Source organism: Dasypus novemcinctus, chromosome 21, assembly GCF_030445035.2.
Source record: "Dasypus novemcinctus isolate mDasNov1 chromosome 21, mDasNov1.1.hap2, whole genome shotgun sequence".
Taxonomy (NCBI): Eukaryota; Metazoa; Chordata; class Mammalia; order Cingulata; family Dasypodidae; genus Dasypus; species Dasypus novemcinctus.
Window position 1 is genome coordinate 58,413,261 of NC_080693.1, and position 23,167 is coordinate 58,436,427.

General features: G+C 49.4%; 1 protein-coding gene, 1 long non-coding RNA gene and 1 pseudogene across 2 annotated transcripts in view; 2 read left to right on the forward strand and 1 right to left on the reverse strand.

Moving 5' to 3' along the window:
* LASP1 (LIM and SH3 protein 1) overlaps window positions 1-12,414 on the forward strand; it is a 41,721-nt gene extending 29,307 nt beyond the window's left edge. Inside the window, exons 5-7 of the mRNA XM_004454971.5 lie at window positions 6,139-6,295; window positions 6,716-6,816; window positions 9,381-12,414. Of these exons, the coding sequence (XP_004455028.2) occupies window positions 6,139-6,295; window positions 6,716-6,816; window positions 9,381-9,554 (432 nt within the window). The 3' untranslated portion in view covers window positions 9,555-12,414. The remainder of the gene's footprint in view (window positions 1-6,138; window positions 6,296-6,715; window positions 6,817-9,380) is intronic.
* A 2,427-nt stretch (window positions 12,415-14,841) lies between these two features.
* LOC139437162 (uncharacterized) lies at window positions 14,842-17,735 on the forward strand. The gene is made up of 2 exons (XR_011646868.1): window positions 14,842-15,157; window positions 15,727-17,735. It is a non-coding gene; the product is annotated as an uncharacterized lncRNA (long non-coding RNA).
* Window positions 17,736-18,899: 1,164 nt separating this feature from the next.
* LOC111763302 (U11 spliceosomal RNA) lies at window positions 18,900-19,006 on the reverse strand (annotated as a pseudogene).
* Window positions 19,007-23,167: the final 4,161 nt, after the last annotated feature.

The window sequence follows — 23,167 nt, forward strand, 5'->3', positions numbered from 1 at the left end:
ATATTAATAGCAGCCGGTGGTGTGTGCGTCGGTGGGGGTGGGTGTCTTTTGTGGTCAGGCTGCCACTAGTTTGGTCCACCTGGGTCAGCTGGCCCTAATTAAGAAGTCACTTAAAAATGACTGGTTGATTCCACCAGGCACTTGTGGAAATACATGCTTGTTCACACTTGCTCTCAACTCTAGAGTTTGCTTAGGTCGGGGTCCTTGAGACCATCCAGGTGGTCACAGCTGCCTCATTTACAGGTGAGGGACCTGAGACCTGGCGTGGGGGGAAGGGACTCATCCAGGCCACACGAGTGGGGCGAAGGGCTCCTGACCCCCCGGGGATGAGACAGGTGGGGGAGGGTGCTGCCCGTGACGAAGGGCTGCGTCTGTGGGACACTCTAGGACACTGCTCCTTGGAGGAAGAGGAGCTGGGCCCCAGATGTACCCTCATCCCAGGGCTTCTGCCAGCGCCTCACTAATGCAGACCCCCACCCTGGAAAGGGGCTGGGCCCCCAGCAGCAGGGACACCTGTGCCTCCAGCCCACTTCCTGGAACCTTGGGCTCCGTGCAGGCTCTATCCACCTTCTCACCCTTGTCACAAGTCCCTGGGGTCAGGCCTCTTTTCATTATCAGAAAATAAATGCAGGAAGTTGACGTTTGCCACCCCCAGGACCAAAGTCGGAAGGGCAGGTTGCCTTCTGAGCCTGGGGAGAGGTGCCACGGAAACCAGTAGGAGGGGTTTCCCCACCCCGGGCCTCCCCCCCCACCTGCTGTGGACAGGGGGATGCTACGTGGTGGGCTGGGGAAATTCCCCTTTGCCTTTGTCTCAGGGTCTGAGTGCAGGACCCCCGGGTGCCCTTGTGAGTGGGAGCTGGGGCTCCCCGGGGTTATCCGCCTGGCCACACTGGCTGCCTCCCCTTAGGAGCAGGCTCAGCTGCGGCAGGTCTTTCACCACTTGGGGTGGTCCCTGCTTGACCATGAAGGGAAGGAGCAGGCAGGTCCTGGCCCAGACCCCAGAGCCCTGCCTGGCCCGTGTTCAGTCTTGCCCTCCTGGCACGGTGAAGGCGGCAGAGCAAAAGTGGGTGTGGACAGCCAAGGGGGCCAGCCCTAGCCAGGTCGGCACCGGTCAGGCCCTGCCAGAGCCTTCCAGGGCACAGGGCCACTGCTTCCTTCTTCTCCAGGAAACAGAGCAGGCTTCGTCCCTCCCCCGTCCGAGTCCACCCCTACCCCCACCCCGTTTTCCATCAGTAGAGTCACAGGACAGGATCCTGGTGACCAGGATGTGAGAACTGAGCGTCCAGTCAGGTGGTCTGAGGCCTGCGGGAATTCAGAGCCTGGGCCTGCGTGGGATGGCACAGATGTCTCAGTTTCTTGCCGTGTCCTGCTTTTTGAGTTTCTCCTGGGCAGGTGGGAGGGGGAGCCATTCAGCCTGTCACCCTCAGTCCCATGGCCTCCCCAAGCCCCCAGGGCCAGCCCAGCAAGCGCACCCAGAGCCCTCACCACCAGCTTCTGCTCTGAAAAATGAGGAGAACAGCTCCCACTAGGGATCTTAAGTGAGGCGTCCGCAACATGGCCCACTGAGGCTGCAGGGAGAAAGCCCTAGAACTCCGGTTCTGGTGTCTATTTTTTTTTTTTTCAAGTTTACAACATTCCATATTTGTAAAGTGATACAGGTATGTAATTTATAAAATATATACTATATATGCAATACGTAAGATAAAATTTACAAAATATATGTAGTAGGGGACTGTGCTCAAAAAGGTTTACCAAGAGGAGTATGCAAAGTATTTAAGCAAAGGAGGATTGGCAAATTTTTTCTGTAAAGGCCCAGATAGTAAATATTTTAGGCTTTCTGAGACATGGTTCCTGTCACAGCTATTCACTCTGCTGCTATGGCACGAAAGCAGCCATAGGTAATAGGTAAATGAAGGGGTGTGGCTGTATTCCAGTAAAGCCTGACTGATAGACACTGACATTTGAATTTTGTAGAAATTTAATGTCATGTTCTTTTTTCTCAGCCTCCCTCCTAAACATTTAAAAATGTAGAAGCCATTCTCAGCTCCCAGGTTGGTGGGTGCACAGGTGGTAGGTTGGATTTGGCCTGTGAAATATAGTTGGTCGACGCCTGCACTAGATAGACCCCTGATTCCAAACTTGAGCCTGCTTCAGACTACCCAGGAAGCTTTTTTAAATTGCATATTCCAAAAAGAAAAAAAAAGAAAAGAAAAGGAAAAAATAAATCACATATTCCAGAATCCCAGCCAGTTGCCCATGAGGCTAATAAGCAACCCAGGTGGTTTGGAAGGAGTTGGCCCGGAGCCCAGAGCTGGAGAAATGCGGCGTCTGCAGGGTCTCCAGGGTCTCCGGAGCGCTGGTCTGTTCAATTCAGCCAGCTCTTGCCAAATGCTTGTGGGGTGCAGGGCCTGGGGATCAGAATGACACACTGCTTTGCCACCTTCTAGGCTCCTGTCCCGTGGGGACCTGGTCACAGACAGCACAGCCCTGTCCTGTGTGCTGTGGGGACCACGGGGGGCCCTGAGTTCAGCCTGGGGACCAGAGTCAGGGTCCCGAGAGTGAGGCGCTGGGATGGGCCTTGAAGGGTGAGAGAAGGCTGGACACCCTGGAGCGGGGAGGGTGGGGCGTGGGGGCGTGGCTGCCTCCGGTCTTCCCTTCCCTTCTCTTCCCCCTCAGCCTTCGTCCAGGTTGGAAATCAGGGATACAGTGGGGCTGCCTGGAAGGCTCGCCGGGAGGACTGAGTGACTCGGCGGGCGGTAGACCAGGGCTGGTGTGCAGTGAGTGCTCAGACCTGTGAGGCCCCTCGGCTCCTGTGACTGGAAGTTCCGGGCATCTTGTTCCGGACGCGCCTCTCTCGCTGGGCTTTGTTCGTCACGGGGCTTTCTCCCTGAGCTGGGGCGGAGGCCTCCGGTAGCTCCGCACCTGCGTTCTCCAGGTGCTTCCTTGGAAGGCTGCCTAGGCCCAGCCTGCTCCTCTGGCCAGGTCTGTGCCTGCACCCTCTGGTGTCAACCTCTCTCTCCTCCCCTCCCTCCCCTCCCTCAGCTCTGACTACCCTGAAGACCCCCCAGTCTCCCCCTCAAACATCCACACACTTGAACACCTGGAATGCCCAACCTGTGCTGTCCTTTCCTTTGCACCTTCAATTACACCTTGGCCTTCGAACGCTTACCTCAAAGGCCACCTCCTCCAGGAGGCCTTCCTGGGGCTCTCCAGAGGGCAGCACCCGCTTCCGTCCGCGCGGCTTCAGCACTCATTCCTTTGCACTCTGTGGGGCACTGGCCTGTGTGAGAGTCTTCTACCCAACAGGATGAACACCTTGAAGGCGGGACCCACTTTCCTCCTTGTTCATCCTCACAGCCCTCTAGATGGCCAGGTCTTGGCACAGAGTGGGTCCCCTGAACGTGGAAGGCAGGACAGGCAGAGGACATAGCAGGGCTGCCTGTGGTCCAGGGAATATGCCAGGCGGACGGAAGCAGCTTTCCCTGGCCGCTGACTGTCGCGGGAAGGAGTGGACCTAACGTGGTAGGCCCAGGAGCAGAGACTCCACACCCGTGTGCTGTGGCCTGCGCTGGCCATGCGCGGTGGGTGACCCGAGTTATCACCTGCATTCCTTGTGGGGCAAAGTGCCACAGGTGCACCCAGTGTGCGTCTCCCAGTCCATCTTAGAGGGGGGTTCCAGGTGCTGGGTGTGGGCCAGAGGGACCCAGATCACGGCCTGGGCTGGCTGTGGGTGAGGGCTAGAGGAGCTGGGCTGCAGGGTGAGGCTGGAAGGCACGGGGCATCACCTTGTGCTACACAGCTGTCCATCCTGCTGGCAGCGTGGGTTAACCTGGTACCTGGGCCTGGGACACAGGCCCCATAATGCCTTGGGACCTACCTGCCCCCTAAACCAGCCACAGGGCAGGGTTGGGACGGGGGAGGGTCTCTGGTTCCTCCTTCCAGGTGCACTGAGGTCTCAGCAGAGCTCTGGGGGTGGGGTGGGGGTGTTAGGGGAACATTTTCAGCAGGAAGTCCTGAAGGTAGATGGGAAGGAGACCCTGCTTCTGGCTATCTCCTCTCATTGGGGTTTTTCCATTAAGCACCTAGCATTTGTGTGGTCTTTTATAAAGTCCTCTTAAAAACACCTGTCATTGTGTTCAGTCTTTGTGGCAAGGTAGGTGAGAGTGGGCGGTATCCCCCTGTACAGCTGAAATTAAGGCTTGGTGAGGCTGGATGCTTTGCCCAGGGTCACATGGTTTGCCGGCAGCACGGCCAAGTTCCAGGTCTTTCTGGACAATGAAGCACACCCTTGGCAGAAGCAGGGGCTGGGCAGTGGTAGTTTATGGTTCAGGTAGCTGGGGCCCAGGGTTGATCTAAGGAGCTTAAGTCTTAAGCCTTAGTCAAGAGCCAGCTTAATGTCCTGGGACTAGTGCCATTTTCAGGAAGATGCAGGCTTGGGTTCAAGCCTGGTGATGTGAACTAGTTCAGTTAAATGCTGTGAGCCTCATTTCTTCTGCTGCTAGAGACAAGAAGACCTCCTTGGCAGGGCTGTGGCAAGGAGGAAATGAGATCATGTCCACAGAACGTGGTGCCCAGGGCGCACGGCAGGTGTCCAGAGAGGAGGAGAACGTGCCCAGCTGGCCTTCCCTCCAGCCCTCACCCTGGGCAGGGGGTGGCCCTGAGCCTGTCTGAGGTCCAGCCTGGGCCTGGACAGGCAGGGGTGGGGAGGGGCTGCTGCTGAGGGGGGCTGGCCCCCCAGGCCCCGGGCTCCGCCGTGGGCAGCTAGAGGAGGGGAGCTGTGGGTGGTTTTCCAGTTTGGCCCTCGGGCTGGGCCCTTCGCAGACCTCCTGCAGGAGCCTGGCACAGTCCCAGGCGGCCATCCAGGCAGATTTCAGAAGTGTGAGGAGGAAAACGCTGGCCCCCAGAGAAGGTTGCCACAGGGGACAGGAAGTGGAGTAGGTCTGGGGCCTGTGGGGTCTGAATCTCACCAGGAAAACTAGATGCCTCAAGGTCTGCGCTTTGGCCCCATGGCGGGACCAGACTTGAAGAACAAGAAGAAGGGCAGTGAGGGAGTGTTTATCTACAACTCAGCGGCCAGGAGGCTTGGGATGGGGGATGCAGACCCATTGATCTTGGGGTCCCTCTCTAGTGGGTGGGGCAGGTGCTCCAGGCAGCAGGGGCTGTAGGCCCCCCAGGTCGGCCAGGCCTCCATCAGAGCACCCAAGGGGCCTGGGCCGAGAGGGCAGCATCCCTCCTCTCCCCCCATCTTGCACCAGGACCCCTGGCTCACCCCTGCTCTCGTGACCTTGGTGTCTGAAGCTCTTGGCCTTTGAGAGTCCTGGGTGGGGGGTATGTCTGCAGCCAGCAGTGGACTGGGGAAACAGGAGACTAACTTGAGGGGTTGGGGCCCCACGTGTCCACCCAGTGGGGCCTGCCTTTGCCCATCTATGGGCACCCAGTGAGAGGAGGAGCCCATCTCCACGACAACATCCACCCTCGGGGAGGGCCTGGCATTTCCTGTCGCCGCAGGCTGGGGACCTTGGCAGAGCGTCTCGGCGCTCTGGCCTCTGTGACGTCATGCCCACAAGAGGCAGCATCTGAGTCATCTCGGGCAACTCACTCTGCTAACCGGTGCCTTGGTTTCCTCCTTGTGTGTTAAGCAGGGGCTGTACTATACCCCCTCACAGGCGCTGACAAGGTAAAACGAGTCCAGGATGTGAAACAGCTAGCACAGGGCCAGCGCTCGAGTGAGTGAGCTGCTGCTTTTGTTACTTCCATCCTGGGTGGAGGCAGGGCACCCTGGGCCTGCCTCAGGCATATACAAATGACAACGCACTTTTTTTTTTTACCAATTAATTTTATTGATATGTATTAATAAAGCATACAGTTCACTCAAAGTGCACAATCAATGGTATTTGGTATGACATTGTCCTTTTGCCTAGCACGTTTAGATCTGTCATCTCATAGCATCCTTCACCACCGCTGGGGTGGACCCCAGTGTCCAGAGGTAGAGGCCAAGCTCAGCAGGCTGGGCAGCTTGTCTGCGGGGGCACAGCTGGTTGCCTGGAGCCCTCAGGATTCTCTGCCATGCCAGGACTCTGAGCGGCAACATGCTGGTTCATTCTGGGGTCCTTCACCCAGTGCTTCCTGCCCTTGCAGATAAAATACCACGAGGAGTTTGAGAAGAGCCGCATGGGCCCCAGCGGGGGCGAGGGCTTCGAGCCCGATCGCCGAGATTCCCAGGACAGCAGCAGCTACCGGCGGCCCCAGGAGCAGCTGCCGCCGCAGCCTCACCACATCCCAGCCAGCACCCCGGGTGAGGGCAGGCTCGGGGCAGAGGGGCAGAGGGCCTGAGGCCGGGCCAGCTGCTGGGGAGGGGGCAGTCGGAGAGAAGCCGTGTGGACACAGGCAGACCACTGCTGCCCGTATCCCCTGGCCCCTGGTCAAGGGCAAGAACGCCAGGGTCAGCTGTGCTGGGCCCAGGGCATCGGAAGGGCAGACCCCCAAGGGTTGGGGGTCCAGCCCCTCGTGGGGAGGCCCCCGCTGTGGAGTACACACCACACGCGAACGTGCACCCGTGGACCTTAGCCTCAAGAAGTGGGGGTGAGCAGGGAGTGGGGGCGGTGCGGGATGAGGCTGGCAGGGGATAGCTGCCCCAGGGGGATGGAGATGCCTGCGGTGGGCTGGGCGGGGACGGAGGGGCTGGTCGGCAATGCCCTGTCCTCCCACCTCGCAGTTTACCAGCAGCCCCAGCAGCAGCCGGCGGCGCAGTCCTATGGCTACAAGGAGCCTGCAGCCCCAGTGTCCATACAGCGCAGCGCCCCAGGCGGGGGCGGGGTGAGTAGCCCAGCCCCGGGGGAGATGGTGGAGGGGGAGGCGGTGGAGGGGGAGGCGGGTGGACCGCAGGAGAGACCCGGTCACAGCCTTAGGACCCCGCCCTGGCCACTCGGCCCCTCCTGACCTGTGGCCCCAGCCCCTGCTGTCTGTCCTCCTAGGCGTCCCAGCCTCTTGAGCGCCACGGGGGTGCCGTGGGCAGAGCCTGGGCTGCGGGCCCTGAGTTCCAGCCCTGGGTAGACCTCGGGCAAGTCCCTTCTGCTTCTCGCCCGTGAGACGAGGGCTTCGGCCTCAGACACGCTCTGCCCCGCCCCTCCCGGGGTCCCTGACTCTGGGACGCGGGGTCCCACTCCCCATGTGGATGGTCCCCTGCGTCCTTCAGCTCTCAGCTGGCCCTGCCTGAGGGTCCTCCCAGGCCACCCCATGTAAAATGGGTCTCCCCTGACGCCCTACCCTGTTGGCTAAGCTGGAATAGTGGTCTGCTTTCAGCTTCTCCGCCTGTTCCCCTCTGGACCTGAAGCTCCATGTGGGCAGGAACAGTGTCCCTTTGGGTCACCGGACACAGAGTGGGCACTCAGTCCACTTCTGCTGCGTAGATGAATGCATACAAGGAGGAAGTGGGGTGGGGTAGAGTTGAAGTCCCCACTTGTAAGTTCTGCTACTCATCCCACCATGGGTACAGCTGAGCTGCCCTTAACCAAGTTCCTAGACAGGCCCGGCTCCCTGTGCCGGGTACCTAGGAATTCAAAGGAGCTCATGTAGGAGTGGGAGAGACTAGCTAGATACATGCAGAAATAAAAGTGGCCTCGTGCTCTACACTCCGAGAGGAGGGAGTGTCAGTGCTCTCTGGGCTCCCGGCAGGCCTGAGAGGTCGGTTCCTGATAGCTCAGCCCGTCCTCAACAAACGCGGGCAGCCCCGGCCATGTGCCAGGCACTGAATAAAAGACCACTTCCTACCTTCTGGGAGCTTACAGTCCAAGTCAGGGAGAAAAACAAGAAACAACAACTAGTTCGATACATAAGGTCAGATAATGGCACTTGCTATCAGAAAGTTTAAAAAAAGATAGCAGGGGGAGGGGATAGAGGGCGGCAGAGTCCCTTTCAAGTTCAGAGGCAGCAGGAAGGCTGGGGCCACTGCAGAGCAGAGCAGGTCAGAGAGCAGGGGACCTTTGTCTGCGGGCTGGGCGGAGCAACAGGATTTGACTCCGGTTTCTCTGGGCGCTGTGTCGAGAAGAGGCGGTACAAGGGCCAGGGTGGGAGCAGGAGACCAGTTAGGGGGTTGTTGCCGTGACGCAGGACAGAGGCTGAGTTGGTGAGAAGAGGCGATCAAGGCTGAGTGGCAGGACGCCTATCCTCCAGGGCCCTGGGGTTTGGTAAAGCCACCTCTGGGGCTGTCAGAACTGGTTTCTGCAGCTTGAAGTTGAGTGCTAAAAGGTTGGGCTAGGGGGCCATCTGAAGGATTTAAAGGTGGGGAGTGACACGATCAGGTTTGACTCACAGAAAGTTCCACCTAAGCTGAGTGGACTGAGCGGGGGTGGGAAGCAATGGTCCTGGCTGTGCGGTGGGGAGGTGGGGGTCTATGAGGGCGGCTCCTTGCCCAGCTCTGGACTGGCCAGCACCCTGGGCCCTGCCCTGCCCCACCTAGATCCCAGGGCCTGACCTGGAGAAGCTGAGCTCATTCATTAAGTCATTGTCAAGGGCAGGGAGGGTCTGGGGTTGTTAGATCACACCGACCTCCAGGACCACCAGCAGATTCCAGGCGCATTTCCTGGACCTTTCCTAGAGCTATCCCATCCGACTTCTGGCGAGATGTGGAAGGTAGAACCTGTTAGACACCTATTGTCTCACCTGGAGGTTTTTTCCCCAAAGAGGTCTTTGTCCTCAATTTGGAGTGAAGCCAGACTCATCAGTTTCAAATAGAAAGCACTGGTGCTTATAGTAATCAAAGTGACAGCTGCTGATAAGCTTGGTTTTTTAAATTTTTTAAATTTTTTTTGTGGCACTGGGGCCAGGGATTGAACCCAGGCCTTCTTATGCAGGAAGTGGTGCTCAACCGCTGAGCCACATGGGTTCCCCTGAGTTGGCTGTTTCATTTGTTTGCTTGTTGTTTGCTTTGTTTTCAGGAGGCACTGGGATCTACCCCGGGACCTCCCATGTGGGAAGCAGGCACTTAACTGCTTGAGCCACATCCGTCCCCTGTTGTGTTTTTTAAACACTTCTCTGTGTCGTGTCCAGTGACCCCCTGGGCATTCCCACTGGGCCTCATTCAAAGCATGGTCGCTCTCAGAAAGGGAAGACAGAGTAGGTAACTTGCCCAGGCCACATGGTTCAGAGCTCACCCAGGACTCTCCTCTGGGGTCCGAGAGAGACAGAGAGACAGAGAGAGAGAGAGACAGAAGGAGAGAGAGAGACAGAGATGGAGAGAGATGGAGAGACAGAGATGGAGAGAGGCAGAGACAGAGAGGGACAGAAACAAAGAGAGACAGAGACAGGCGACGGGGGGCGAGGCTCAGGCCCACGCAGGGAGCCTGGCTCCAGGGCACTGGCTGACTGGGCGTCCCCTGCAGAAGCGGTACCGTGCCGTGTACGACTACAGCGCCGCTGACGAGGACGAAGTCTCCTTCCAGGATGGGGACACCATCGTCAACGTGCAGCAGATCGACGACGGCTGGATGTACGGGACCGTGGAGCGCACCGGCGACACGGGGATGCTGCCGGCCAACTACGTGGAGGCCATCTGAGCGCCCGCCGCCACATCTTCCCTGCCTTCCACAGCATCCCGTGGCCCCGAGGTGGCACCTGGCCGCCCGCAGTAGTCTCTGTTTCCTTCACTCTGCCACAGCTTGTTTGTTCCCGCCCCCTCCCCCAGCTTCCTTTGCCAACTGAAGCCTTGTTCTGCCCCTTTCCGGGCTCCTTCCTCCGGCAGGTCCCCCTGACCGACTTCTTGGTTTTCTCTCCAGGTGGCACAGGTGTGAGTCTTCCTGGGAGGGGTGCAGCCCCGCTGGTCTGGAGCCGGAGACTGGGCAGCTCCAGCCTCGGGCTGCTTTCTTTTCTGCTTCTCACACACCCAAACATTCCAGGGCTGGGGGGAGCCCCGACTCCAGGACCCCCAGAGAGGGGTTCGTCCTGGAGACTGGGATCCCCCCTTGCCCCAGGCCGAGGGACCAGTGCGATGGGCTTTACCCCTGCCTTGCAGAGCTGGGGCTACCCGCCCTCCAGAGATCTCCCACCCCGCCTCCCTCTCGCCTCAAGGCGGCGGGGAAAGTCCCTGCTGTGGGATAAGTCAGGCCCTCTCCACATGTGTCCCCGCTCACACTGTGATTTTTGCCCTCCCTTGCCCACGCATGCCCGCTGTGGGCAAAGAGCTCTCGGGGAAGCACAGCTTGGGTCGTGCTCTTGCCTTTCTTGATTTTAGGGACAGCTGCAAAGAGGGAGGGGGAGGGGGTTCTCCTGCAGCGCTTTCTCCCCACTCCCACACCCAGTCTCCAGAGACCCTCGTTTGCTTCCTGGCTGGCAGCCCACAGCCCTGACGGGTGAGGCAAGGAGGCCCCCAGCCCCCTGTGAGCTGGGTTAGGCGGGCTGCTTCTCCCTGCTCCCCAGCCTTCCATAGCCTCTGCTCCCCAGCCCAGTGCCAAATGGACTTGGAGCTGTGCAAAGCCCGCACAATCTCCAGGGCTTAGGGTGCAGGGGAAGGAGCCGTAGCTGTCTGTGAAGGGCAAGTGCGGGAGTGTGCGAGAAAGGGGCAGGGCACGTGTATCTCTGGGGTTTTGTGCAGGTGGTGCATGTAAGTGTTTGTGGAGCTCTCTTCTGATATTTGCCTCAAACCCCACAGTGAGAAGGGAGCTCTCTGGGGGAGTGAAACTCTTGATGTTTCCTTTGGGTCAACAATTCCTCCTTTCCTTCTATCCCCAGATAGAGGAAGCCCACCCGTCCATCCCCCTCTCATCATCCTGGGCAGCAGTAAGGGGATGGCTGTGGAGTTGGGTGTGGTGTGGGGCATGCAGCTTGCTGGGGCAGAAGCTTCATGGCTCCAGGCATATTCTCTGCCCCCATCTCTGTCCTGGGGCTGTAGAGGAGGGTGCCAGTGGACCCTGTGCCACCTACGCTGGGCACTGCACGTGGCTCACTCCTTCCAGATCTCCCCCTCCCTTCCTTAGCCCTGTGGGAGCGTAGGGGGGAACCCAGGGCTAGATAACTGGAAGCACAGACTCCAGGATGAGGAAGGAAAGATGGTGCTATATTCCAGTTCCTTCTCTCCACCCATTGGTGGCTGTGACACCCCTTGCCTGGCTTTACTCATCTCTGGGTTTTCCTGTCACCCCTCTGGACACCTCCCATTTTCACCTTCAGTCCAACCCAGCCCCACAGCTGGCATCTTGTCCCTTTACATGCTCATGCCCCGCGGGGCCTTTGGCGAAGGAGGGGACCTGAAGATATTGGGGGCATAGTCAACCGTCAGGTCATCCCAGGTGTTTTGTCAGCGCTTCTTTGATTTGGGAATATTTCCCCACGTGGGAGGGTTGAGGAAATGACTCCTGGTGGGGGCACCCCTGCCTAACCAATCCCTTTTGCTTTTTAGTCCCGGCTGAGGTGAGATGTGGATGTGAGGTGAGGCAGGAGGAATGTCTTGTTTTGGGCAATTTAGGGGTGAGGAGAGCGGGGAGGGAGCAATCTGTGGGGAAGCAGTGTTGGGGGCCATGGGGGAGGTGCTGTCCATTCCATTTCCTCTTGATCTCAAAGCACAATGTGGACCCTGGGACCAAGGATCAGGGACAAACCCTGTCTAGGACCTGCGGTTGGCAGGGTGGTGAGTGGGGGGAGGGGTCCTGGAGGAGCAAGAGTCACCTGTTTTCACTCAGCTTAATTTTCCTTCCAAAACAAGGCAGGCCAGCCGTCGGAATCCTGCTGCCTGCCCCCCTGCTCCTCCCATCCTAAAAATAGGGGACATTTCCTTACACGTCCCCAGAGAGAAGTTGCTCCTTGAGGTGGGCCTGTCACACTAGTCCTTGCTCCTTACCAGAACCATCCATCTCGGAGGACCACAGGACCTGGGGGGCTGGGCTGAGTCCCTGGTCCTTCCTTACAGTTCACAGAGGTCTTTCAGCCGGGTTAGTCCCTGGAAAGAAGATGCATCAAAGCTAAAATGTGAATATAACTTTAGTGGACCAATAGTACAATAAAATGCAAGGAGACCAATGGTGAGAAAAGTGAATTCTCCCAACACTGCTTCCTCTTTTCTCCCTCATGTCCCTCCAGGAAAAAGTATTGCTTCAGTTCTGCCTTTTTCCCCTCACATATGCACTTTTGGGTCTTTTTTAATAGCTGGAAAAAAAAAAATACCACCCCACAAACCTGTATTTAAAAAGAAACAAATGACCGTGTGAAATTTGCCTCTGTCCAAACATTTCATCTGTGTGTGTGAAGCCGTCCATTCATCTTTTTATACGGGGCTGTTGTCTTTTGTGGTCTGTTTGGTTCCCTCTCTGGTGGGCTTGTGCTCGGGATCAAATCTTTCCAGCCTGTTAGGATTCTGAACATTTGACTTGAACCACAGTGAATCTTTCTCCTGATGATTCAAATAAAAGTCTAATTTTTACCTGCTGACTTGGTTTCCTCTCTTGCTCTGAGGTGTTGCTGCCCGTGTCCTGTCCTTGGGGCATTGGCCATAGCCCTCCCGAGAGCTCTGCTGCCTTTTGGGAAGAGACTTGCTAGCTGGGAAGCCACCAGCCCGGGCGGAGGGAGTAGCAGCTTGCCTGCTCTCCGACTGGGGCCTTGGTACCCACTTCCTGCCATAAGCCTCTTCTTCCCAACAGCCTGCTCCTGGCAAGTGCCCATTTATCCCTCTGTACCCAGCTGGGTGACAATCCCAGAAGCTCCCCTGAGCTCCCATCTTCTATTACTGTTTTGATTCCCTCGGTTATGGGTCTCCACACTAGCCAGTGTGCTCATCTATAAATCCTTAGTTCCTACCCAGGGACAGGCACATGGCTGCTTAATATATACGGAATGAATGAATGAGCAGAGCTCACTGCCCTGGCCTGGCACACCCGAGGAGCTCTTCACGTGTGATGAATGAGAGACAACAGGGACAGGTTACAGTGGGATAAGACTGAGCCCATCTGTAGCTAAAACTGGACTCACAGTGCCTTATGAATGTGATCTTTAAACATTGACCTTATTAACAACCCTCTGAGGGAAGTAACTACTGCAAAGTCCTCTTACAGATGGGGCCCGCTGAGGCCAGTGAGGAACTGGCTTGGTGGAGGTCGCATGGCTAGTGGCAGAGCCTTAGATCTTGGGACTCCCAGCATGGTGCTCCTAATCTCATGCCATGCTGCTGTGCCACGGGGGGCTGTACCCAGGCCCTTCACAGCTCTCATTCATATCGCCCCCTCCCATCCTTCACTCCAGGTGCCAAGGTCAGGGACTTCCGGCCAGGCCATGTGACCTCCCCTCTTACTGTGCGAGGTTGGGAACAGGAGAGAGGTAGAGCAGGCAATCCAGTCCCTTCCACCCCAAGCCCAGTGCCAGCAGTTGGCCTCCTGTCCCACTGCTTTATAGAGAAAGGGTTTTTCCCACTTGGGGAGTTCTCTGGCTTAAGTATGGCAGCAGGGTGGAGAGAAGAAGGGTTTTCCCCAAACAGCGATTGCAATCCGGAGAATGACGTGGCCGAGTCTAGAGCTGGAGGAGTGTAGGGAGCGCCGGAGGCTTCGCTGGGTGGTATAATTAAAGACAATACTGACACCTGCTCCCCCTCTGCAGGCGCTGGCTGCCTAATATTTTCCCAATAAAAGGGAATTAGTTGGCAAATCATGCCTCCCCGTCCGCCTTCCCCCTTTCGTCTGCGAGCTGCAGCGCCCCCCCCCCTCCCCAGGAGGCTTCATTCGCACAGGCATCAATCTCTGCTCCCTGCTCACAGAAGACTGTGCTCTGCCTTCTGGGGTGGGGGGGGGGGCACGAGGGGGAATTTCTGGACCTCCTTCTAGAAGTAGCCCTTCAAATGAATCATTTAGGGGTGGGGCCAAGGAGACAAGGCCTCAGAGATGTCACTGGGAATTTAAAAAATTTCATAGGCAATTACTGAGGCTTATAAAAAGGCATAAACCAACATGACATAACTGAGTACCCATTGCTCTCAGCTTAAAAAGCAAATCATCAACCCATTTCCTTTCCTCCCTAGAGGAAACACTTCTCGATACTCTTTTTACCCAGACGTAGGCCTCACTGGGAAATTCTTCGGTGTCCTCAATGTGTCTAACACTGTCCTGAGCTCTCTGGAAAGGATACAAAAGCACACAAGACTGTGGGTGATGATCATGGAGAAATGAAGAAATAGATGGGTAGGCCTCCAGGCTGATCCTATGGAAGGAAAATGAATCTCAAACCGAGCTGGGCAGGTAGGGCTGAGGGGCCTTTTAGTCAGATGGGATGAGCCCATGAGTTGGGAGAGTACAGACTGTGCAGTCAGGCGAGCCCAGGTTTGAACCTTGGTCTTTGCCGTTTCCAAGCCTGAGCTCAGCTGTGGAAGGGTTGTTGGGAGGTTGCAATTACACTGTGCCAGCAAGATCTGGCGCAGCATAGGAATCCCATGAATGTTAATGCCATCCCCAGAGATGCCAGCTGAGACTCACATGGGACCTTTGTGCATTATAAATTATAAAGTGATCTTTATAATTGGCCAATGGCCCACCCAACTCCCAACTATTACTATTCTGAGGTCACAATTTGGGAGAGTGGTATGAGAAGGCAGAAGAGGGGCAAGTCAGGAGGATTCATTCCTAGGATCCCGGTAGAGCTCATATCCCCTCCTATACCCATATCATATAAACTCCATTTAGATACAAACAGGTGGGATTGGGTTCGTGGGGGAAATTGAGCCTCTTCGGTTCTGCTTGGTCTAAATCTAGCAGTTCCCTGCTACCCACCTCCGGGCTTTGTGATTGGTTGACTGTGATTAGGGGGAGCGGGGGATGGAAGGGAAGTAAGCAGCTGATGGAGCTGCAGCATCCCTTAGTCTCAGGCTCGGGAGGGGGAGGGGAAAGGAACCGGGGTGAGCAGTGGCAGGAGCCATTTCTCTTCATGACTGCGCCCTCCGTGCTCACAGCCCACGTTTTCCCCGGAATCCAGGGGCCTCGTTGGTCAAGGACTCCACAATGCTGGATATCTTCATCCTGATGTTCTTTGCCATCATAGGCCTGGTCATTCTGTCCTACATTATCTACCTGCTGTAGTGGCCTGGAGCCTGCGGCAGGGAGCCGGCAGCTGGGAGCCTGCAGGGCAACAGCCCAGAGCGAAAGGATGAAGCCGCACCACGGAGACTCCTGCTTGCTGACGGCCGGTGAATGTGTGCTTCTGGTCATTGTTTCTGGTATTGATTCAAAAAGAAAATAGAAGAGAACTTATTTTTCTTTCAGATGCATTGATGTAGTATTTCTCAGACCATCCTGAAAAGAATAAGAAATGCCAATTTTTTTTTGTGGAACCTAATTTAAAATATGATGTTTAAAATTAAAAATAAAACCCACAATGCAAAGGGTTTTAAGTAGGATTGGTTGGGCAAGGTGTGTATGGCCGGGAAGGACCTCGTGTCTTCAAGTTAGATGCTCACACTACAAGTTGTTTCTTTTCTCCTAATATTTAAAGGTTAAATATCTTTCTGTGTCAGCAGAGTGGTTTACAAGTGTGCTTCCATTTATTAGTAACTCCTTTTCACTTGAGGATGAGAAAGCAAATGAAATTTACTTGGGGGTGGCAGTGGTTTGGGGGAGGAATGCCCATTCTTTCCCAACTGTGGGTTTGGCAGGGAGGTGGGAGGAATTCCTAAATCTTTTTCTAGTTCATGACCAGTACTCGGGAGCTGATATCTTTGCTGCTATTCCCATCTGAGCCTTTTTGTTTTTGGGTTTTCCACAGTTCCTGGTCTCCAGTCCAACAAGAGGCCTCTTGTCAACAGCAGCAGCAGTGTTGCCCAGCAGATCTCTTCCAGAACCTTGCGGATATGGTTAACCCCCGGCAAGCAAGGAGTTTTTTGAGCTCAGAGGCAGAGGTGCTTGGCTGGGACATCAGGAATTCATGGACATGACTGGCAGAAGTTGCATGTGTTTGAGCTGTACATAAAGGGCATTGAGAACAGAGAGTTGAAATGTAGGTTTATTAAAATTACCGTGGAGAACTGCTAAAAAATTTGTTTTAGTAGTCTTTCCTTAGGTCTGCATATTATGCTAAAATAAGTTCTTTCCTTTTCCCTTCTCACATGCAGAGGTTGTTCCAACAGCCTTGTAAGTTCAAGAGCACATTGTCTATCCCCATCTATGAAACAGTCACTTTATCCCTGTCTTTTCAGATTGCACAATCTGGGGTTCTGTGGTTTCTCTTGTCTCACCCTCTAGCCAAAAGGAACTTGTCATTTGAGATTTTAAGACTTATACTTTCTTCCCTATCTCATACCACATGTGCCCCAGCTTCTCATTTACAGAGAGAAACTGTTATATAGTCCTCATTCTTTGTGCCTAAATTATAAATTATTGAAATAAGATGGCTACACTTATTATTTGGGGAAAATCTGTATTACACCAAAATGAATGTTTTTATATTGCAAATGTTCCTTTTCTGGAAAAAACATTTCAACATATTTCTCTGTCCAATTGGGGTTGAAAAGACTATAAACATGATCTGGGGTCCAGAGTAGAATTGGCCTCCATATCTGTGGTATCTGTTCCTTTGACAAGTCCATCAGAAATATTCTACCCTTGCTTTTCCCTTTTTGCTTAAGCTTAAATGAAAATAAGTATTGAATTAATATTTTTACTGTCAATAACATTTTGTTCAATTTCCATGTTTTAAAAAGAAATAAAGGTGAGGCATTATAATATATGTCACAAATAAAATGGAAAGTTTGCGTTTTAAAATTGACCAAAAAAAAAAAAAAATCGTAGTTCTGGATGTTTTGTCTCTGCAGCAAACAGATTATATTACCTTTAATAAGTCATTTAACCTTTAGGGCTTCAGTTTATTCTGTCAAATGAAAGGGTTGGTCTAGAAAATTGTTAATGTCCTTTTCCATTTCAAAATTCTAGGATGCATTGTCTTTAGAAACTATATCTTTGAAAACAGAGTTCCTATGGAACAAACTCTGAATGGTTTACCAGTAGTCCCCTTTTCTACTCACCCTTCCTAGCACAATAATAAAAGTTCAATAGCAAAATCACTTCTAGCATCAACAAATTGTGAAGAAAATATGGAAACATTTGCCCCAAATATATATCAGTGATAATTTGCCCAAGCTGTTTAGGGAATATTAACCATATACTATATGGCATATATGACAAAAAAATAGATCATCTGACAAATACACTAATTCAAGAAGCATGGCTCTGAAAAGAAACATTTAGGAAGGATCCTCGGACTCTTTGGCATAACCCTGTGTTTCAGCTTAAAATTTTCCCAAGGTAAATTCCTAACCTAGGTGATTTGGGCAACTGACAGTATTTTGGAGTGGTCTAAATTACACATTTAATCATGGTGGTGTAGATCTTCATGATATAGTCTCTAAGTAACCAAGTTTTTCTGAAGTCTTTTATGAGGTCAATTCTCTTTAGTCCTTATCCAAACAAAGTTGAAACAACTAGTCAATTCAGTGGGGAAAAAAGCATCTAATTTCAGTTATACACCAGTTATATATACTACTGATATTGGACATAAGGACAGAAAGATTTCTCATCTTTTCAGTTAATTATGAAATATCATGACTTTAAAAAATAATTACATTTTGGAAGAAATTGTTTGGCTTTGTATCTATATCGATGCTATAATATGCCAGTGTATAATGGGGTTTTACTGTGTTATTTCATTAACTTTTTTAAAATTTCACATTTCAACTATCTGTATATTAGCACCCTAAAATATAATAAAACACCAAAAAGTAACTCCTGTAATATAAAATTTTGTATAAATTTTATATATTGGTGTCATAGGCAATCAGATCTTATGAAATGAAGATTGTACTTGCCTCTTATTGGTGTAGTAAAAACATCTAAATGATTGTAATTTGTTTAGGGAAAAATTATTGTGACATAATGCTAAGAATTGTTACAATAATACATGCTTTCTTAATGAAAATAGGGGGTTGATGTGGAAAAGTGATATATTTTATTTCAGGAGAAAGTATTACTAAGAGGATATATTTTGGGAACTAGTTAAATGGAAAGGTAAATATTACTAAATTAGAACCACCTGAGACTCAATGTTCTGGTATATGGAATCCAGCTCAAACTCTCTGAGTTTGAAACTTGGCATGATATAATTTATTGAGTTTCAGAAAATTTGCATTTTAAGAGTCTTTTTCTGTTTTTCTTAGGAGGCACCAGGGATTTAATCTGGGACCTCGTACAAGGGAAGCAGGCACTCAACCAACTAAGCTATACCCACTCCCCTTTAAAAGTCTTAGAGTTATTTAGACTTCAAAAGTCCTTAAAATATTTTAGTTTTAAATTACTCAAAAATAATGGGAATTAATTTTCCTTAATAAAGTACTTAAGTATAGTTGAAGTGGAAAATGTTAAAGCTTACATATTAAAGCTTTATCAAACTCCAAATATTTGCTAAGCCTGGAATGGCCTCTTGTAAGTCAGGTTTGCTCCTCTCTATTTTAAATAAAAATAAGATTAAAGTCATGTATAAAAGGGGAAACAGAAGAAATCATTGACACAAGTTCTATTATAAAATCAAACATGCTAAGGCAGACCAATTTAGAAGTACTTAAGAACCTTTTTTTTTTTTTAGAAAAACACTGCAAGATCTTGTAGTCATGGGAAATTGAAAGTATTCCACAATACTTAGTTACACATTTTGGTTGTTGAAACTGGTGTTAAACTAAGATGACGGTAGCATATCTAGTTTAGAAGCAACTGAATATTAATTGTTTGAGGATTTGATCTCTGAACTAATAGCATAACAGTAGAGATTCTGTTCATTTTATGAGTTGTTGCTAGTAAATTTTAATTTTTCACAGCATAATATTAAGCATAGGTATACATATATAAATATAGAGCTATCTGCAACATTATTTTATATTAAAACATTTTTTTTAGCTGCCCAAGCAGCAAAAATTATTTCTGAAATCTCTTAATATCGATTCCGTGTGAAGAGCAAGCGAGGTGCCTTACATTTGCCACTCAAGACAGAAGCCCTTTTTTTTACATTTCAATTTTTGATCATGGTAGAGCTATAATTATAGCTTATGTAGACATAAATTCTTGAACAAATACATACTTCAAATACATACTTCAAAGTCACTTAATGATTTTCATAAGGACAAGCTGAAGAAGTTGGAAATGTTTCAAATTTTAATTTTATTTTATTAATATGAATAAATAACAAATTAAGTAAAATAGCAACTATTAAATATTTAGGTGTCAAACACATTTTACTATAAATACGATATTTTCAAATGACAATGCACATTTTTCAGTTTTATACACCTTTAGGACATCTACAAGTATTTTTTTTAATTCAAGAGACTTTCAAGGGCTAAACTGTTTTAAAAGTCTCCAGTTACTTGAAACATTTCCCTGAGTAATATTTCTTTCTTGATGAAAAGAAAAAGTGTTCCTAACTAGACCTTTGGCACATTTTTTTTTAACCTGGAGAAGAATATCCAATGCAACTATCTTTCAGGTCATCTTTTCTCTCTTAGTGATTTCTCAATAATCAAGTAGTATATATCCATATACCGATTTCTTACAGGTTCCATAGCTACTTGCAAGTGAAATTGCTAAAGAAGTCACATTGTTAGTAAGCTATCCAATAACCAATGAGGCTTTTGTAGCAGTTTTGTTTTCATCCTTTGCAACATTTCTTGACAAAAATATGTAATCATACAATTAAGTACTATTCAAATAAAAAGGTTAACTCAAGTAATTGTCACATGAAGAGGTTAATTTTTATTTTTCTCTTCACCTAAGATGATTCTTCCAGCTGCACCTTCTGCTGGGTACCTCATAAATTGCTCTAGTCTCAAAGGTGAATAATAATCCTAGCAATAAAATCTTTGTTATTAACAGAAGAACTGCAATCATGAACTAAGTTATCGTAGAACAGGAAAAGTGTGTTTCATTTGTTACCAATAAAAAGTAAACTGACAAATTCTTTATTCTATTAATAGATAAAAATAGCATGGGAGAAAGACGTCTATTGTTCATGCTATCGAAAGCAGCCTGATAAAAACTAGCTTGGTTAATTCCCAAGTACAGTAATTACTGCCTGCTTTGTGAATATAATAAAGTTTGGGGACAGAAAGAATGAGGAGTCATCCCAAAAATTTTTAGTGATAGATGTTCTACAGTTTCATAAGGTACAGAGTATTTCTCACAAGATAGGAACTTCAAATTCGTTTCTAAGAAAAGTCACATCATTAGTTTGTTATTAGTACTATTATGGTGTGCTATGTATGTGTAGAAACAATAATAGTGATAAATATAATGAATTGTTGTTAGGCCTGCCTTCTAGTGAAAGCAAAAATCATCGTATAAACAGAAATCAAAGGAAACTGAGAAAATCACTATCAAAAGGAAAAAAAAGAGTTGGAAACCCAGATCAGATCACCATTTTTTTTTTTTAAGATTTATTTTTTACTTATTTATTCCCGCCCCGCCCCCTGTTGTCTGCTCTCTGTGTCCATTCGCTGTGTGTTCTTCTGTGGGAATCTGTTTCTCTTTTTGTTGTGTAATCTTGCTGCGTCAGCGCGCCGTGTGTGCACAGTGCCATTCCCGGGCAGGCTGCACTTTTTTCCGCGCTGGGCAGCTCTCCTTACACGTGGGGCCCCCCTATGCGGGGGACACCCCTGTGTGGCAGGGCACTCCTTGAGTGCATCAACACTGCGCGTGGGACACGGATCAGGAGCCCCTGGGTTTGAACCTTGGACCTCCCATGTGGTAGGTGGATGCCCTAACCGTTGGGCTAAGTCCGCTTTCTTCAACCTTCAGATTTAGGAAAAAAGTACAGGCTAAATTATCTAATTATCTGACTGGTCCGTAGTTTATTATTGTATATTATTATGGCTGTTCTAGAGTTAGTTAGAAATTTTCTCCTATTGTTTTCAGACTATTTATTTTGCAAGTGCTCCTTTTTTTGTGGTATATTAAGGCCTAGGCCATCGCTTAAATATCGCTCCTATTGATATTAATTTATGCTTTTCCAAGTTAATCTTCCACTATAAAATTCGATATCACACCTAGTTTTTTTTTTTTTTAAAGATTTATTTATTTTTAATTCCTCCCCTCCCCCGGTTGTCTGTTCTCTGTGTCTATTTGCTGCATCGTGTTTCTGCTTCTGTTGTCGTCAGTGGCACGGGAAGTGTGGGCGGCGCCATTCCTGGGCAGGCTGCACTTTCTTTCGCGCTGGGCGGCTCTCCTTATGGGTGCACTCGTTGCGCGCGGGGCTCCCCTACGCGGGGGACACCCCTGCGTGGCAGGGCACTCCTTGCGCGCATCGGCACTGCGCATGGGCCAGCTCCACACGGGTCAAGGAGGCCCAGGGTCTGAACCGCGGACCTCCCATGTGGTAGATGGACGCCCTAACCACTGGGCCAAGTCCGTTTTCCCCATACCTAGTCTTGATGACAAATGTACTCAGCATAAAACTGGATACTGAATTGAGGAACCTGAAATTTTGACTTCAAATGTTATTTTTATTTATTAATAACAGAAAAAATAATTTGTCAGTTTACTTTCTATTGGTAGCAAAATGATACTATTTATTTACTCTGGAGCTAAAGAATGAATATAATTTTTTATGTTCCAGATTTCTGGGAGGGTGAAATAATAACCTCACAATCACTGAGAATGATGAAATAATGTGAGTTTAAAATTTTACAACAGCAGTTATGTCAATCCAGGTGTGCAATGAGATTCAAATTCCAAATCAAAAATGTCTAAAATTCAAATTTAAAATTCAAGTGCCAGATCTTGTTTAAAATCAAACCTGGGTTTGATCCCCAGTACCGCCTAAAAACAAATGCACGCAAAAAAACAACTCTTAAAATTAAACCATGCTGTTTTTGTAAATTTACTGAAAATAACCACTGTGTAGACCTGGATAATCTTAAATGGTAATTCAAGGAAATCTCACAGTACCAAATTTCTTTCTCTAAGAGAGTAAAATTTACGTCTATTTAGTAAAATATTTTAAATAGTCACTATTTAAATATTTTACTTTTTAAAAATTATTCCTTTTCCCCCAAATAATCACATAGGTATATTCTCAATTTGGAATCACTATTGTTTTTGATAAATAAATCTATTAGGCTTTCCAAACCATGCATAGAAAAGAGAGGGAAAGATGACAGAAATAGAGGAAGAAAGAGAAGAAAAGGCTAATAAAGGTGTAATTTTATATTCTGGTGTCCACCAACTTTTATCATTGTAACAGTCGAGGGTGAATTCTTAAATTGAGAAGAGAAAAAAGAAACCAGTATAAAAGCAAGAACTTTGGTTCTTCATAAATTGCAAATGCTAAATTCTGGGAAAAAAATTTTTTTTCTGCCATCAATGAAATTTTAGTTGGACAATCTTTTTTTTACCTCCCTGAAATGCTTTGAGATATTTTCACAGACTTTTCATCAAAATTTAAATGTTAATTGCTGACCCTCCTAAAACGGAGGTGTTTTGTTATTGAAATACAGTAAAATCCTGTTTTCACATTTTATATTTTCTCTGCAATTTTCACTCTTCGACCTATTATAGCTCTCATTTTAATATATTGAGCCCCTCTTGCCAAATACTTGAGAATTTCCCCCAATTTTCACTCCACTTGCACTAGTAATTTCCATGTCTTCTAGTGTGTCTCCCTTCATCAGCTCCAGAGTTGAGTTAAAACAAGAGTTTGGGAAAAGAAAGCCAGCCTCTGAGTTTTACAGTTGGGGAAGTGTGTCCTTAGCAGAAGCAAAGTGATCAAGCCTAAGGAGAAGAAAACGGGGGATCCAGGAGGCCTCTGGCATTATTTCAGCCTCGTTAGCAGTCATTGTTTTTCACTTTAATAGTAAAAGTGGAGGTGGCAGATGCTAGTCAGACTGAAATAGTCCTAAAGCTTTTTGGAACCCATTTCCTTGAATGAAGAGAAACCTCTGCTCCATTTCTTGAGATGAGGAGAAAACCTTTAAAAAGAAGCACACATTTCTTGTGAAGATTGTTCTGGCAGCATAATAGACTTTTTCTTCTACTTTGTTATTTTCCCTCATTGGCAACGCTGTACTCTATTCCCCAGGAAAGTATAAAAGATGATTTGATTGTATTGAGACAACATATACCTTTCTCTATTTATAGACCTTTTATATTATTCATCTTAAAGGAAATTTATA